Genomic DNA, 18265 nt, shown 5'->3' with positions numbered 1-18265 from the left:
CGATGTGAAGTGTCAACACTTGGTTTACTTTAAGATTCGTGTAGTGGTTGATCTCATGCCAAACGTACGACATAGATTTGTTAATTAGTGGTCAGATAGTTGTGGAGTTGGAGCAAAGGACTGTACTCCTCTCTGCTGACGAGTGCGTATCCTCTGAGATATCTCATATTTTGCGTGACCGACGTGTCCGGTGCCTATTGGGGGATAGCGTAGTGGAGATAAGGTTCCATCCACCGAAACAGTTCAGCCGCTCCTCCCTCCTTTGGTCAGCGGCACCACACTCCATTGCTTGCCACCATCCTCCCATCCATGGTCTTCTCCATTTCTTACTCCCATTTCCTCCCTACTCGCCTCTCCAGGCACCCATTCCTATTCACCCCATCATTTTCTCCACAGCTCTTTCTTCTCCCCAAGTCGAAACCCAAACCCAAATTCAGAGGTGTAGTTGCTGCGCAATCCATCAATGGAGCCTCCTCCTCAAACTCTCCATCCTCTCCCGACCGCATCCGAACTCTCTTTCCCGGCGGATTCAAGCGGCCGGAGATCAGCGTACCTGCTCTCGTTTTGCGCGTGAGTGTTGATGAGGTATTTAGCCAAATTGCGGCAGTTAGTGAGGCGGTTTCGAAAGGAGTTAAGATTGTGGTGTTGGAGGGAGGAGATCAGGGTGGAGGAAGGGTTTACGAGGCTGCTTGTGCGTTGAAGCCTGTGGTCGCGGATCGGGCGTATTTTCTCATTGCGGAGCGGGTTGATGTGGCTTCAGCAATCGGGGCCAGCGGGGTTGTTCTTCAAGATGACGGTTCGTTTGAATTATTCAATTTTATAGCTCCAATATTTAAATTAGCAATTATGAATAGAAGTAATTTACATAAGAGCCAGAGTGTTTCATAATTTGCATAATTTGCTAAGTAGTAAGGGCACAAGTTATTCACTAATAATTGCTATAATTTCACAATGTAGTGAATTTTCTCTAGATCTTGCTTCAACTGGACTAATCTTTTTGAGTATTTCAGGGTGCTGTTGTTTTTCTGTTCTCATATTAAGCCTTTACTGATTACTTAAAATTTGGGGGACATTTTAGGGATGCAGTTTAGTTTGACAGATTTATTTTATGGAAATGCTGGATTTTATAAGCTACTACTTTATGACATTAATCAGGAAAATTGTAATTATTGATTAAAGTTCATTGGATATAGGAATACCTGCTATTGTGGCAAGAAACATGATGATGCAATCAAAATCGGATTCCATCTACCTCCCTCTCGTTGCCAGAGTGGTGCAGAACATCGACTCGGCAAAAAGTGCTTCTAGCTCAGAAGGAGCCGATTTTCTTATAATCAACACTACTACTGCTAATATCTCTAGGGTTTTGCAAGACTCTGCCGATCAGTCTGTCAAGATCCCAATTTTCTTCACCTTAACTGACTTGACACATGAAGAATCGCCTCCTATTGTTGCAGCCAAATTACTCAGCTCAGGTGCATCTGGGGTGGCTGTCTCATTGGCTGAGATGCAGCTCTTCGCTGAAGATTTTTCTGAAAAGATGTTTAAGAGATCTCATGATGTTGACAAATTCTTGCAAGATGGGCGTCTGTTTTCTGGTGAGCTGGAAGCTACTGCAAGTCAAGTTGCAGGATTTACAAAGCTTGGAGAAATGGAGGTGGAGTTGATCGAGAGAGAGAGGGCCTTGTTGGAAGAAACAGCCGCATTTATTCGCAAAGCTGTGCCAACGGTGATCTTCTAATGTTACACATTTGGTAGTTGAAGATTCTCTCAAGTGGATTTAGCTCGTTAATTGATGTCTTATTTCTAAAAAGTTTGACAGGAAATATAATTTGATCATGTAATGGTCACAGATGGAGGAAGTCTCGTTGTTGGTAGATGCAACTTCACGCCTCAGTGAGCCATTTTTGCTAGTCATTGTGGTAATATGTTATCTTTATAACAAAATACCCCTCAGATTTGTGTGACTGTAGCATTTTGTATCTAATTGAATATCTACTTGTCTGATATATGCATCAGGGTGAATTTAATTCGGGAAAATCGACGGTCATAAATGCCCTCCTTGGTAGGAAGTACCTGAAAGACGGTGTGGTGCCTACCACAAATGAAATAACTCTCCTTTGTTATTCTGATAATGATTCTATTGAGCAAGAGCGGTGTGAAAGACACCCAGATGGTCAATTTACCTGCTATATATCTGCACCGATGCTAAAGGAAGTGAGTACTAAAACTTTCTATGAAGTTTTCATATACCCTTTCAAAACCTGATAGATAAAGGAAGCCTGTATATATATGGTATGAATATGCAAAACCTTGCCACAAAAGCTACTAAACTTTTTGTGTACCACTACGATGCATGAATATGCCATATTTGGTCATCTTTACCACTACAATGCATGAATATGTCATATCCTATTTGATGCAAAAGATGCTCTAACTACCTGACCACTTTCCTCGCTGCTTCTTTGAGCCTAGGTTGGGTATTTTTTTTTGTGGAGTTTCTAGTGTTTTCAAACTTATTCCTGTTTTTGAGTGTACATGCCTTCCCATGTTCTTTTTTTTCCTGTATGCACATTGTACCACCAGAAGTTTCAAAATCTGCAAATTACTACCTGAACTCATAAAAAAAAATTACGTGCCCATTTTGGCTGATCTTATATCTGATGAATAGTATTCTCTGACAGATGAACCTAGTCGATACACCAGGAACGAATGTTATTCTACAAAGACAACAAAGACTTACTGAAGAGTTTGTGCCTCGTGCTGATTTAATATTATTTATTCTCTCTGCTGACCGGCCATTGACCGAAAGCGAGGTATGTTCTCTCTTCTATTTTATGTTCTATCATATATCTATTTGAAGATATCGTTTATTATATTTTTATTTGCAACTTAATGGTTTCTGTTGATTACTTGTAGGTTGCATTTCTCCAGTATGTTCAACAGTGGAAGAAGAAAGTTGTGTTTGTTTTGAACAAAATGGATATTTATCGGAGCAACAGTGAGGTTTAATATAATATTCTTTTCTATACAATTGCTGAATTTATATCTTTGCGTAACCTAAGCACTGGATTTGGTGGTTTCACTTTGTAGCCTCCTAGCTTTTTTTAATGGTAATGTCTGTGGTAGCAAAACTTGGAATTTCATAAGGCCTTTTCTAAAGAGAGCTCTATAATATAACCTAACACGAAAAGAAAAAAGAAATTTCAAATTCTGTAAGAGTTGCTTGGCAATAGAATTTTTCCTCTGTTGTTAGCCTACCCCAACTTGTTTGGGACTAAAGGCTTGGTTGTTGTTGTTGTTGTGAAGCCATTTTACTATTTTATTCTTTAGGATCATACTGATATTAGTCCTCTTTTTATACATAGAAAAGTGTTCTACTTGTGTTTTATTATTATTTCAAGATAACTTTCTTTTGTTGATTGTTTTATTATTCTTTTAAATGATTTGATTGTTGTATTGTGTTCTCTCTTTTCTCATGCTCAGCTTGAAGAAGCAATCTCATTTGTGAAAGAAAACACAAGACGGCTTCTCAATGCAGAGGAAGTAACCCTATTCCCAGTCTCCGCTCGATCTGCCCTTGAGGCTAAACTTTCCCTACCATTCCCAGACCGAACAAACAACGAGCATGTCTTAATTAACCACCCCCAATGGGGCAGTAGTAAATTTCAAGACTTTCAGAACTATCTCCTGAGCTTCATGGATGCATCGACTGCCAATGGAAAGGAGAGGATTCGTCTCAAAATGGAAACTCCCGTTGGGATTGCCAATCGGGTGTTGTCTTCTTGTGAAAGATTTGTGAAAATAGAGCTTGAAAATGCAGTTGGAGACCTAAAATCAATTGATGATTTGGTGGATAGTGTGAAGGAGTACAGTTTGAAGTTGGAGGCTGAGAGCAACAGATGGAAGAAGCAAATTTTATCTCTTGTATGTATTCCTTCATATACTATAAATAGATTACCTCTTACATGTGATCATATTTGATAATTACCCAAAAGTATCTCCCATATTAGGACTAGCATTCGAAGACTACATGATCGTAAAGGTATAATCTGTCGGTTGTTAACATATTCGCCCTAGTTCCTTTTGAGTTCTTTGTTTTCAACCCACATTGAACTATAGTAAAGCAAATTCATAGTGTTTTTTATTTTTTTTCAAGTTCAGACAAAAGTATGTGATTGATTTCTTGATTCAGTCGAGGTAATTCAGACTTAAGGCATAGTTTTTTGACTTATTTATTGTAGTTAGGTGTTAGTTGCTAATAAATCCACAAATGAAGGGTGTGATTTCCAATATAAGTTTAAAGGTTATGATTGCGAAAGACCCAATGTAGGTACAAGTTAAGAACCATGGTGGATGTTGCAAGTGCCCAAGTAAGATTAAATGTATGCTATATTTGAACTTGCAGATTGAGAAGGCAAAAACTAGAGCAGTAAATCTCATGGAGTCAACACTTCAGCTGTCAAATGTTGACCTTATTTTCATCTACATGTTTAAAGGGGAAAATTCCAGCTCTGCCCGTGCCACATCATCTGTTCAAAATGAAATTTTGGGTCCTGTTCTTTCTGAAGTGCAGGTACTTCTATCTATTTTATCTCAACTAATGTCAAAAAATCATTAACTAGACAACATTGCAGATGTTAATTTTTTCTTCTTTGGTTCAACAGAGTTTACTTGGTGAGTATTCTAGATGGCTGCATTCAAGCAACACAGAAGAAGCACATTGCTATTTGGACAACTTTCACAAGAAATGGGATTCTCTAATTGAACAGAGAGAGATGGTGTGGTCGGATCCATGCGCACTTGTCAGGTCTGATGAGGAGCTGAGCGTAAAAGTACTGGAGAACTTCAATGCTGGTTCTGCCTCCCGAGTCTTTGAGAAGGAAATTCGCGAAGTGGTAGGTGCACTTTTCAAGCTTGGTATTACTCCAGCCAAATAATATACTTTGGAGGGAGGTTATGGTACTATGCATAGCGCACTTTGGTCCGTACTAGGGATCTATATCTTCATTTTCAAAGTCCAAATAGTCGATCCAAACCACTCCACATGATCTCCATATGAAAATGTACTTGAAGACCATATTTTTTATTTTTTAGAATTTTTTTTACTATTTTTTTAGATAGGTAAAAAATTACTACTTTCAAATGATAATAAAAAGATTCTAAAAAATGTAAAATTTGGCATCGAAGCACATTTTCGTATGGAGATCATGTTGAACGGAGCGGATCGACTATATAGACTTTGAAAATGGAGATATGCATCCATAGTACGGACCAAAGTGCTCTATGCATAGTACCATAGCCTCACTTATATACTTTGTAAACAGATGAGGTTAAATTGGTAATATTTATTTCTAAAGGCATTGGGCACATTTGGAGGGCTAGGAGCAGCAGGGCTGTCTGCCTCTCTATTGACATCTGTTCTTTCGACTACTCTCGAGGACCTTCTTGCTCTTGCTTTTTGCTCAGCTGGCGGGTAATTACTGGTGTTCTATTCGTCAAGTACAATATTCCATGTATTATCAAAGTCAAATATCAGTTCAATAACTTGTTGACGATCCATGTATAGTATACATCAGATACACCAATCCATTGTATAATGTGCAAAACTAGGGTTTCAACAGAAAAATACAAAACCAACCATAACTTAAAGCGTGATATGTCACCAAAATTTAATATTATTCCTTGAAATCAAGGCCTTGAGTTTGCATTGTAATCAAAATTATCTGACTTTTCTGTTAGGTTTTTGGTGATATCAAATTTCCCTGGTAAAAGAAAAGAAGCCAGTGAGAAAATAGAGAAGGTTGCCGATGCCCTGACTCAAGAGGTTGAACAGGCCATGAAGAAGGATTTGATTCAAAGCACCGAAAAACTAGCTCAGTTTGTTAAATCTATTAGTAAGCCATACCGAGATGCTGCGCTACAGAAAATAGAGCGGTTAGAGTTAATTCAAGCAGAGTTAGCAAATAAGGGGCAGAAAATTCAAAATTTGAAGGTTGACATCCAAAATCTTCATGCTTTGTAGATTTTGAGGCGTATCTTTTTTCTTTTATTTTTTTTTCTCTTTTTGTTGTTTATTTGTATTAGTCAATTTTTTTGTCTTAAATGCAACAAGTATCGAACCATTTTCAGTTTTCACTTTCAAGTGAGGATCAAGCCTCTAAGTGTACATGTTCTATCAAATTCATGCCATATTATGTGTTTTAGAATTAGCTTGTAGTTTGCCTTACGTATATGCTGGTGCAGCTTCATATATAGATGGTTTATCAACTACAGTAAATTACTAGAAAATTTCAAGGGTAGTATCAAAAGACTGCAAAGCATGGCTAGAAAAACCTAACATCGTATAACCAAACCTCTTTATTTTATTTTTATTTTTAATGAAAATTTTAAAGGCACTATGCAGGATTTTGTGTTATGACTACCATTTCAATTTTGTAGAAACTCAGTTTGCTCAAGTTTAAGTCTTAGTTATGCAATTAAACAAACATACATAACAATTGGCAAAGATGGAGTTGTTCAAATTCGATGTGCATGTGAAATATGACAAATGCATATTTAAACGAAGTCTCTCTTCAGTTTTGTTGGATTTCAAATTTGAATTTTACTTCATATGATTATCAAGATTGCCTTCCTTAAAACCAGATGAATAAAGCATTTCATATTCAAACCTAAACCGCTTGAAAGCATTTTCAATTGGAGAAGAGGATCCAGGCATTCCTAAATTCAGCGTTTAATTGTCTTTACATTCTTTTGCCTCCACATTTTCACGCATTGGTCCAATTTAAAACTACCCCAACAACTTGTTGAAATCTTCAGTCAAAAAATAAAAAATAAAAGGCCTAGTTCATCTACTAGAGCAATAGCTGTGCGCAACTCTGCATACATTTTAAATACTAAATATACTCCAAATTACTAAGAAAACAAGGGTTGCATCTTAAAAAACGCACCAACCAAAGTAAATTAGAGCGCAAAACGCTACCAAGATTTATCATTTAACCCTTAATATGTAAGGCCCTTATCTTCACATTTATAAGAATATTTTGTTTACAATTTTCTCATATTTGGGTTGACATCAAATTTCTCTGGTAGAAGAAAAGAAGCCTGAGGTTACTGAAGAGGCCATAAAGCGCCCAAAAATTTAGCAATACATTGAATCTATCTGCAGGCATGAAAATACTGAGGTCATAGCAGATTCTTTCTACAATTGTTTGCTTTTGTTTATGTACTTAAATTTATTTCTGTTTGGATTTGTAACAATCTTTTAGCTTTTAGTTAAGGATTCTTAAACCTTTGAACTGTAAAGTCTTTTGTTAGCATGGAAATGTCATTTGAGCCGCATCGATCGGTAAAGGGTTACAGAATAACTATAGTGGGGTATTGCCTTTTGATTCCCCTTTTTTGTAAAAGGCGATCGATGTTGATGTTCGATTAAATTTAATTCAATCCTTAATTATGCAAATGAACAAAAGACATCTCCAAAAGAACAAATATATTAAATTTGAACTGATTAATTTACAACCATGCCGACTGCTGATATCAGGTACCACTGATATCAGATGCGATTGCTTTGCATGCACCATTTCCATTTTTTCTGTTATTCCTTATTGCTTTTCATTTATTAAGTTGCCGGTGACTTGGATTACTTGTATAATTTTACTAGAAGAATTTTTGCATCTTTCTAAGCTTTGTGGATCAATATTTAATTTTTTTTTTTAGACTGAGTACCATCTGACGCTTAAAGTTAAAAGCATTATAATAGACTCATTCTCATTTTAACACAAAGAAGGAGAAATATAAACCAAGTTTTTTTCTGTATTTTTCCAAAAAAAATAAGCCTGTGGGCCCAAATTACATCAGCCATGAGGAAAAGATATAAAGATTAATAAACCATCTTTGGTTTGCTGATTCACACATTAAAGAGAGTAATTAAATTAGTCCAGTTTAAGATCAAAGAACAGACAAGCTTTGGGCTGTGGCTACTTTTACTCAAAGCTGCCTTGATATGTATGATATAATAATTTGCTGGGTTTTTTTGTTTTGCACCTTCATCCCTCTTTTCAATTGTACAATTTGAAAGTCGGCATTGTTTAAATTGGTTTCAAAAGTTGTACTCGGCAAAGGTTGCATGCATGCATATGGTTTTCTTATAACATGTTCTTTAGGACCACAAGCAGTTGTATGTACTTGAAAAATGAAAAATTGTCACTAGACCTATATTATTTTTAATGCTGTAAACTTTTATATCTCAAGTTGTTTTGATTTTATGACAACAATTTTCTATCGTTTGAGTCAATGTTGTCGGAATAATTTCTGAATGTTGGATTGATGTCTGAGAATTGAGATTAGCAATTTAAAAATCACTTTATTGATCAGTAGCAGGAATTTCAAATTGATATATAATATGGTGTGGTATAGGTATATATGGAGCACAGTAGGTCAGTAGCACACTTTTGAAAATTGGTTGAGCCATCGTCTATTTATGTTAAGAAACCACAAACAAAAAATCATAAAATGCAATCATATAACATAAAATTAAGAAGAAAAAAAAGGTGTAAATTTATAGATCTACTAGCTTAGGCCGGAAAGTACCCACTCTCTTTGGACATAACATCATCTTCTTCTTTTTTTGGAATATTAATCTGTAATACATCGGCTTGACATGTATACCATAGTTGCTTATAGGTTAATACCTTACTAAAACATGAATACATGATGGTCACACAACTACACCATTATATTACTATGAGGTTAATACTTAGCACTATTTAAGTATCTCATATGATGGTGATTTTTAAAGATAATTTACACTTGCTCATTTGATAGACCTCTAAATTTATCATGTAGCTTGACATCCTTTTGAGCTCCATGTGCATGTGCATGAATAATTTCATAACTTTTTTGTCGATAAATGTTCATGTTCAAGTACCAATGCAAAAAGTTATAAGCATCATAATGGACCCCATTTCCTTTTAACATTGAAAGAATGAAAGCATATCAAGAAATTCATAAATAACCAAAGTTGGGTTTGCTGATGTAATTTGTTTTTTATTTTTTGCCTTTTTCACAGTGTTTTGCTGATGTAATTTGCTCATTGAGGTTTTTTAAGGTGGTCCAAAACAGGATGCAATTAATATCAGATTAGCTGTCTCTTAAACATAGCACTTTGGTACAAAGCAGATTTAAGTATTATTCTTGTATTCCTACTTCTAGTTAAAAGCTTGATTATTATTTAATTAATTTGCTCCATTTAAAAAAAAAACATGAACCTATATCGTATTAATTACACTGAATTGCTAATTGCTTCATTGTTGGCACAGTCCACTTTCCACTGATTTGATTTTTTTTTTTTTTTTTTGAAAAGTTCAATGGCAGTTACTGCCAGATCACTGATTTGATGTTGCAGACGGTAGTTCTGGCACTCAGTACTAATTTATTTATTTGAAAAATTCAATTTTTTAAATGCAACTTATGAGTAGGAAATTAAAAACTTTATCATGCCGTGTTCATAACTTCATATCATGGCAAACAGAGTGTATTGGCATAGTGCACCTTACCAGCACAACAACTAGTTTGGGATGTGACTTGATTAATCATATCAAATTTTTCATAAGAGGATTGTGATATTTTTTTCTCGAAATCTGTGAAAACAGCTGGGATCGAAATGTCATTTCGGTTCCAAAAAAAAGGGACCAAAGTGGTATTTCGGTTCTTATGGAGAAAAAAATCCAGAAAAAAGAGAGTAAAATACATTTCTGTAATGCTACGTACATAATTATTTTTTTGCAATTGCATAAGTTTTTCTTCTTCTCAATTTTAATCTACATTTGATACATATTTTCAACAAAATAAAAAGGTATGTTTTAAGAAAGAGGTATACTAATGTGGTTTTACATACTTTTTACTATGCATCATGCATGTTTAAGTGTCACATTCGGTTTTGACATAAAATTGTCATGTTTCCATCCAGTAAACGACATGTATATGATCCTCTTTGACAAGTATAGGCATTGGTGCCTTGTCCCCTGGGTTTGGGAGAGACAGAGGCGAAGATATGATACTTCTATAGCCCTTTTGTGATTTGCATCAGTTTAGGGGCTGATTTGCAAAAAAGCGAAGACGAAGACTGAGGCTCTACCAACCCTTTTGTGAAATTGATTTAGTTGAGGGTTTATTTGCTTATTTCTACATTAGGTTTGAGCTATGTTACATGGATACAGGTATGGGTATCGTATCGGATACGGTGATGTGGCAATTTTCAAAAATCTAAAACACAATATGCCTATTATATATATTATTTTATATATTGTATTTAGATAATTATAACTTAAATCAAATTTGTACAAAAAATAAAAGACTTAATCACCTAAGTATAATTAAATACCATAGTTACTAGTATATATATCACATATGATACTCTAGTATAGTGGTTAAAGGTTTTGATGCTCAACTGAGAAGTCCTAGGTTTGGTTTCTGGGTTCGATCTAATCGTATCCATCTGTATCCGTGAGTTTTAATGGAGTATCGGCAACTGTATTGGCTGATATGTACATAATTAGTAGATGCAGTTAGTTGAGTTAGAGTGTTCTATGCCATGTATAAATTGTAACCTCTTTTTTTTAATCAATATATATGTTGACGGCAAATTACCGTCAACCATCAAAAAAAAAAAAAACTGTATTGGCTGAGTGATGATACGCCACGTAAGCCAATACGCCAGCTGATGTATCAGATACGTAATAGTGTCGTATCTAGGGATGTAAACGGTCGGATACAGATCGGATAGTGGTCTTACCGTATCCGTATTCGTTATAATTTTTTAGATACGGATACGGATAGTCTCGGATACGGATCGGATATCGGACGGATACGGATATATTTCATAATTAGTTTGTTAGTTACAAAACATCTATTATATTATTAAAATATTAGTCACTAATTATGTCATAGTGTTATATTGTTCATCAAAATATATATCTATATGTAATTTAATAAATTATTTGTACAATATGCAATTTAATAAATCAATTTAAGAACATATATCACATTTGTTGTGGTTTAAAAGTGTAAACGGTCGGATACGGATAGTTAAAAGTCTTACCATATCCGTATCCGTTATAATTTTTCGGATACGGATACGGATCGAATAATTTAAGTACTTTTCCGGATTCGGATTCGTTTACACCCCTAGCCGTAACGGAAGTGTCTCAGTATCCGATACGTGTCCGATACGAATACGAAGCTCAATCTCAAGTATCCAAGTAACATAGGGTTTGAGATACAGTGTCTTTTCTATTTTGATGTATTTGGCCATGTGACGCCCCTGATTTACATTCTATGTAGGTCATTGTTTTGTAAGTACTGAGCTTGAGTTGCAAGCACAGTATCAGAGACTGTACTAGTTATCTGTTATATGGTTTCATTTTTCTTTTTTTCTTTTTCTTTTTTTTTTTTTTTTTTTGCAAGAAGCCCGTAGGCATATTATATGGTTTCTTTTTTTTGAATGCTTGACTGATGCAGCCAAGTTAATATGTTTAAGTAAAATAGAAAGTTTTAGTACATCCCAAAAGCAAGCTCATATCGGCTTGAACCTCTACCAGCATATAAATTACAAATAAAAGGCATTATATGGTTTCATTTTAATGAAATTGGAGGGTGTCCCCCACTACTTGTCATTTTAACTATCTAATTATTGAATTGCCTACCATTTCATTCGTGTCAACATGACAAATATCTACGAGCAATATGTATTGATGTATCTGACATGCGCAAATTAAGTATAGTGTTTTGACATAAAAATTGTCATGGTAAAGCATGCTGAAATTTCCCAAATTTCTAACAAAAAAATTTGACGCAACAAGTCTGATAGCGCAAAAATTCGAAATAGAAGTTATAATTCTATTTATTTAATTCTTTCTAATTATTTTCAATTCGTTTTACTTGTCAAAAACTGACGGCGTTTCATTTATTTAATGAGAAATTTCATGTATATCCTCAAAAACTTCAAAATTACGTATTTTTGCCTTTAAAATTCATAATATCATATTTTCCTTCAAATTTCAAAAATCTCACAAATTTACTCAATTTATTAACTTTTCTAATCAAACTCATTTATAATTTATGTAGTGCCCATGTTATCCTTTTTTTTAAATGAAAAATATGCAGCATATTCAAGACAAATATTTATTCTTCTAGTTGGTCGGTATTAAAGGCAAATGATTTATTTTCTTACTTGTGACGTAAATACAAGCATATGTCTAATTTAGGATGATAGAAAGTCGCGTCATTACTAGATACGGCACGTAGCATATATTGGTCACGTGTCGCACCTCGCATGTTCTGTGCTATGACCATTCGCGTGACGTGACTATCCTTTAGAAAATTGGCACAACACAACATGGCACACAAACTGATCAGGTCACGGCATGGCACGGCAGGTGGTCACGTGAGTCACGTATGATCAAGACCATTTAGATCTTGATCTAATAGTGAATTTTGAATAAACTAACTTAAATTACAAAAAAGAATAGATAAGGTGACCAAACGTGACAAATATGAATAGTCATGTTTGGACAAGACACGTGTAGTCACGGCATGATTAATATGTCATAACCTTTCATCCCAATTTAGTGATGGCACAATTCATATTTATATTGCGACCTAAATATCACTGTGTATGCGTCACAAGTAAGAAAATAAATTATTTGTTCTCAAAAACCGATCGGTTAAAAGTCAAAATATTTTTCTAATACAGAGTGCATAATTTTATTTTATTTTAATAAAGGATAAAATATATATTTTATAAATTTAAAATAATTTTAAATAGAAAAGCCAATAAAATGGATATATTGGTGAGGTTTTGTAATTTAGAAGGGTATATATACATTATATTATATTATATAATATTATATTATATTATATTAGAAAGGGAAATATATGATTTTGAGATTTTTGAGGGGTATACATGAAAAGTTTCCTTTATATAATATTGTACTAATTAGTTGCGCCATATTCTTCTCCTCTTGTAAAGGTTGAGCCTAGGCATCCCTCTCGGCATGTCACGACTTGCTTTGATATCAATATTTAATAGCACAAAACTTTTCAGGAATAATTTTTTTTAGTAACACTTTTCAAGAATAATTAAGATTATGGAACGTTAAAGAAGAATAATTAATTGATAAAACAACAAACCAAAAAGACACTGCACAATATTTAAACAAAACAAAAAAGAAGATAAGTAAACAATAATCAACTATAATTAAAAGGAACATGCAGCTACGAAGAGAGCATATTTTTTTAAGGACAGTTGGCCAGTAGCCAGCTGTCGACATATTGAATAAGGAAAATTTATTTACATCTCCCAACGGAAGCTTTTTATCCGCGTAAAATATGCTCTCTTCTTATTCTACTTTACACGAGTTAAGATTGTGTAAAGTAGGATAAGAAGAGAGCATATTTTACGCGGAAACTTTTATTAGAAAGTTAGGCGGCCACACCATTTATATATTTATTACAGAAAGAAATCGAGTGCATGTGTGCAACAAATAACATTGTGAGTCACAGTAATGGGTGTTCCTTAGTGGGAACAGAGTAGATGAAATTGGAGAAAAAAAAATATAATTATAAGGAAGAATTGTCAAATGTGATTCAAATTGGGTGAAATAGTGTAACATGATGAAATAGAATGAAAAGTTTGTCATCATATAATACCCTTCTATTATCAATTGAGTTTTTGTGCATTCCATTTGGACAAAATATTATATTTAATGGGAGGAATATAATGTCTTGTTTAATAAAAAATAATGGGATTGAAATTATATATTTTATTGGATTTAGAATATGTAAAATAGAAATTCTCTATTCTCTGTTTTTTAGTTACACTCACCAACAGAGACAATGAGAATAACTTAGCTTCTATAATTATTAAAAGGATATATTAAAAAGGTAAATTTATTTGACAATTTTGGTCTACATTAAAATCTGTTGAAAATGAAAATGAGAATTATGAATATAGTTTTGGTAATATTATAGGCTATATAGATAGGTTATATATCAAATTTGATACAATTTAATAATTCTTTAGTCATTGGTCAAGTGTCAATAAAAGTATAAAACTAAAACATGATTCCAATCTCTCAATAAAGAACCAATAAAATTTCAATGTAACAAAATTTGATGTATGGCGTATCTAATATGTAGAATATGTTTGTAATTTTTCATTTTTTATTTATTTTAGTAAGTGTTTTATCAATCGTATTGATATCAAATAAATGTATTTTAAGTTTAACATAATCATCGATTGACAAAGTTAACTTGACAATTTTGACAATATTTTTCGAATCAAGCCAATAGAATCTCAAAAATATTAGAAAAAAAATTATAAACACTATTGACCTTATTAAAGATTAGTCATGTATCACTTTTCATATAATTAATTGTCATTTGATATCAATTAAAGATCAGTTAATATAGATTAGAAGAACAACGGCCTTAGGATGGTTGCGCGAGCTCCGTCTTTCTATGAAGAAACGTATGTTCAATTCTTGAAAATAGCATCTAAAAGATGCCCGGGTGTATTAGGGCCCTTTAATAAAAAAAATATATATATACTATTAGACTATTGTGAATTTCAAATTGTTTAATGAACACTAAATTATAAAAAAAAAAATACTTACTTTTTATGTACAAGATATACAAATACTATTATTCAATTTTTAAAAGTCAAGTTTCTATTTTTAAAAATTAATAAAATCATAAATGGGTTATCTCAAAATTCTCTATATGCTTCCAAGAGTCTAGAACAAGATGTGGTCTCATGGCCCCAATTAGTATCCGCTAAAAGTTGAGCTTAGGTTGGCACATTAGGAAAGGAAGCAGATCACCTGCCCCCTCAGTCACTACGGGGTGGGGCCGGGTGGGGCCGGATTTAGGATTTAGGGTTTAGAGTTTAAGGGGTCCACTAACAGTGACTTTGGGGGTAGAAAAAGCCTTCCAAAGCTTTATATTGGCCGGTGTGCAAATGAAGTAATTAATTGCCTTAATCTGTCACAAAGTTCCTTTATGTTGCCAAGTGTTGAATGCTACATTGATTTTGGAACTCACAAAATTGTTCACCTTCCTTTTGGGATGCTCCTACCCTCTATACATGTGTTATGAACTTATGATTGCTTCCTTTTCCAATTTTGAACCCCTTTCCAACAATGATATTTTAGTTACAAATGCAAATCTCCTCCCAAGTCCAAGTCCTCAACAATTTTGAACACTCACATTCTTTTACTTTCGAAATTAAATAGAAAATCACTGCTTTTGAATGGTTTACAATTTTTAAATCAACTACTTTTGAATGCAAAATTTGATTTTCAAATACATTTTCATATGAAGATTGAACTAAGTTTCTACCTATCTAAAAATAATAGTAATTTTTTTAAATGTAAATTTTGTTTTCAAATATATTTTCATAGAAAGATTATGCTAGCTTAACAGTTCTGAATGATTGTTTGAACTCTGAAAATAGATATTTAAATTCATAGCATCGGATCCATAATATGAATATTACCATGTCTCACTCTTATTATTTCTAAAATTAGAACTCTAAACTATTACATCCTAAAATCGTCTGACTGTAGCAAACTAAAATTGACATACCCTGATAAATGTATTTATATTGCTCATGTTACTATATGAATAATTATTATATATTATACATTATTATTATTATTATTATTATTATTATTATTATTATTAATTATTTTGTCATTATGCAATTTCAATTATTTTATTGACGTAAAAAGAGACGAAGAGAGAAAGGTTAGTGTTGTATATTATATATGTAGCCTTTGTATCGGTACATAGGCTATGTAAAATTAAATCCTAGGCTAGCTAGTATATGTCTTATTCTCTTATCCTTATTAATTTATTCTTATTCTCTTATCCTTATTAATTTATAGCCCATCTTAGGCTATGTAAAATTAAATCCTAATCAAGGGGGAGGGGCGCTCGGCGCATGGCTCTTTGAGCTTGATGGTTAATTATTACATTTAGATAATCGCCTGATTAATTAAGGCTACATTAGCTAAGTCACCTCAGATTCCCTAATATAGATATCATATATGTGCTTGATATTCTTTTATCATACAATTAGATTCATTAAATGTATATGCGAAAAGAACTACTAGTTTCACTAGTGTCAGGATTATCGTCTCATCTGACAATGCTTGAACTTGTAAAATTAAAATCTGGAAATCAATTCCAAGATTATTAAGAACTAGCATTTGATATAGTGGCAAAAGTACATAGTCCCGATTTTTTTATTTTTACCCAAAACCATATTATTTTTAATATTTATATCCACTTTTGCGGTGGATTTTTAAAAATACCCAGTCCGTGGAAATTTTCCACGGCCCGATTTAAACCTCCCCCCCGTGGAATTTATCCACGGTCTGGATTGAAGTTCCCCCCCGTGGAAAATATCCACGGGCCGACCCCTTTAATTCAAATCGTTTCTGTCTCTCCGTGATCTCTCTCTCTCTGTTCTCATTCTCTCCGTGGTCTCTCTCTCTCTGTTCTCGTTCTGTCTGGGTGAAGCCAACACAGAAGCAGTGAAGCCTCCCTGCGCCACTCCCTGCACTACTCCGAGCGGCGAGGTGTAGAGACTCGGTACCGGTCGTTCTATCAAAGCCGGCTCTTGGATTTCGTTGCTAATCGGGTAAGTGAGCACCTTAGAAATTCATTGATTCATTTGATTAGTTGTATCGCGTTGACCGCATCTTGGATTCCATTGTTATCGGGTTTTATGGGTTGATTTGGGGATTTATAATTTGTCTAGCGCGGGTTGTTGATTTTCCCGGCTGGACCTGTGTTGACTACATTACTTGTCTAAATTTGGAAATTTACTATAAATTATTGATTTGACGAATCAATTTCGGTTGTTAATACCAACCTTGTACCGATGAGATTAAATCAGTACCAGAATTTAATTTGTGCATGAACATATCCATTTACAATTAGAGGGGTAAAATGGTTATTTTAAATTTTAAAATAATTAAATAGAAAGGAAAATAAATAAATGGGGATAGGAGAAAGAATTTAAAATTTGTATGGGGATATTGGATATTATAGTATTTTGATGGATAAATTGGTTATTTCAAATATTTAGATGGGTACACAGGAAATTTTCCGACATTTTTATTTTAACTCCATTGAAAAATTATTTTAATACTAATAACCAAAGTTTAGTAATAATTTTAAAAATACCCCACCTGTGGAATTTTAATTCCAATTTTCTTGGTTTTATAATTTTGAAATTTATTTATATTTATTATTTTTTGTATTGAAATATTGAAAATGTTGGATATATTTATTTGAAAATAGATGTAATACAATATAATTTGTTACAATCTTTCTAATAAATCAAATCATATTGTATTTCATCTATTTTCAAATAAATATATACAATATTTCCAATAGTTCAATACAAAAAATAAAAAATATAAACAAATTGCTAAATTATAAAACCACGAAAATTGGAATTAAAATTCCACGGGTGGAGTAATTTTGAAATTATTACTAAACTTTGGTTATTAGTATTAAAATAATTTTTTAATGGGGTTAAAATAAAAATGTCGGCATACCAAGTTATTTAAATTGAACCGAAAGACTTCACGGACGAGTATCATTTTTTTAGTATCAGTATAGTGATAGCAAGTGGCACAAATTTGTTATATATAGCCTATATATTTAGATGATGAATTGATAGTATGTTTTTTTAGTATATTTTTTTCATATTAGCCTCATTTAAACTAATTGTAGCACGTTTATTTTGTTTTTAAACATAGGATGGCCAGGGGACGGCCTAGGAGACCACCACCAGGGGACCCTGTTGATGAGCCCATTCCCGCGGACAGCACAGAGCATTTCAGTCCATTATTATGGATGAGTCACACGGAGCACCGAGTCTGCATGGCATCCCGAGAGGTATGTGATTATTTTTACTTTTAAATTTAAATTGTGCCAAGTTCTCGTATTTTGAAGTTCTTATGTTGTTTACTTTTTTTCAACGCAGAGTGAGGACATTTTAGATGCCAGGAGTCGGTACTATGGTATGCAGTACTACTCGCTGATGGACCCGTATCTACGAAATTTGGGGTTGCACCATTTGGTCGATATCATGGAGTCAGAGACTAAGGCCATCAATGCGTCCCTTATTGCAGGACTAGTGGAGTGATGGCGTCCCGAGACGCACACGTTTCACTTACCTTTCGGAGAG

At 33.6% G+C, this 18265-nt stretch overlaps 1 protein-coding gene across 1 annotated transcript; it reads left to right on the top strand.

Moving 5' to 3' along the window:
• Nucleotides 1-78: 78 nt before the first annotated feature.
• FZL (FZO-like protein) lies at nt 79-6192 on the top strand. Its single transcript, XM_078322604.1, has 12 exons — nt 79-122; nt 209-796; nt 1194-1729; nt 1854-1922; nt 2020-2217; nt 2685-2816; nt 2920-3006; nt 3487-3927; nt 4409-4576; nt 4668-4898; nt 5361-5476; nt 5743-6192. The coding sequence occupies exons 2-12, from the start codon at nt 310-312 to the stop codon at nt 6023-6025; spliced, it is 2748 nt and encodes a 915-aa protein (XP_078178730.1). The 5' UTR covers nt 79-122; nt 209-309; the 3' UTR covers nt 6026-6192.
• Nucleotides 6193-18265: the final 12073 nt, after the last annotated feature.

The sequence above is a fragment of the Carex rostrata genome, chromosome 21 (assembly GCF_964058835.1).
Source record: "Carex rostrata chromosome 21, lpCarRost1.2, whole genome shotgun sequence".
NCBI lineage: Eukaryota > Viridiplantae > Streptophyta > Magnoliopsida > Poales > Cyperaceae > Carex > Carex rostrata.
This window is presented reverse-complemented; position numbering and strand designations above follow the sequence as displayed.

Coding starts and splice junctions, on each gene's coding strand:
- FZL (XM_078322604.1), top strand. CDS start 310: ATGGTCTTCTCCATTTCTTACTCCCATTTCCTCCCTACTCGCCTCTCC. Junction 1,923..2,019: donor CATTTTTGCTAGTCATTGTG/GTAATATGTTAT, acceptor TATATGCATCAG/GGTGAATTTAATTCGGGAAA. Junction 4,577..4,667: donor CTGTTCTTTCTGAAGTGCAG/GTACTTCTATCT, acceptor TTGGTTCAACAG/AGTTTACTTGGTGAGTATTC.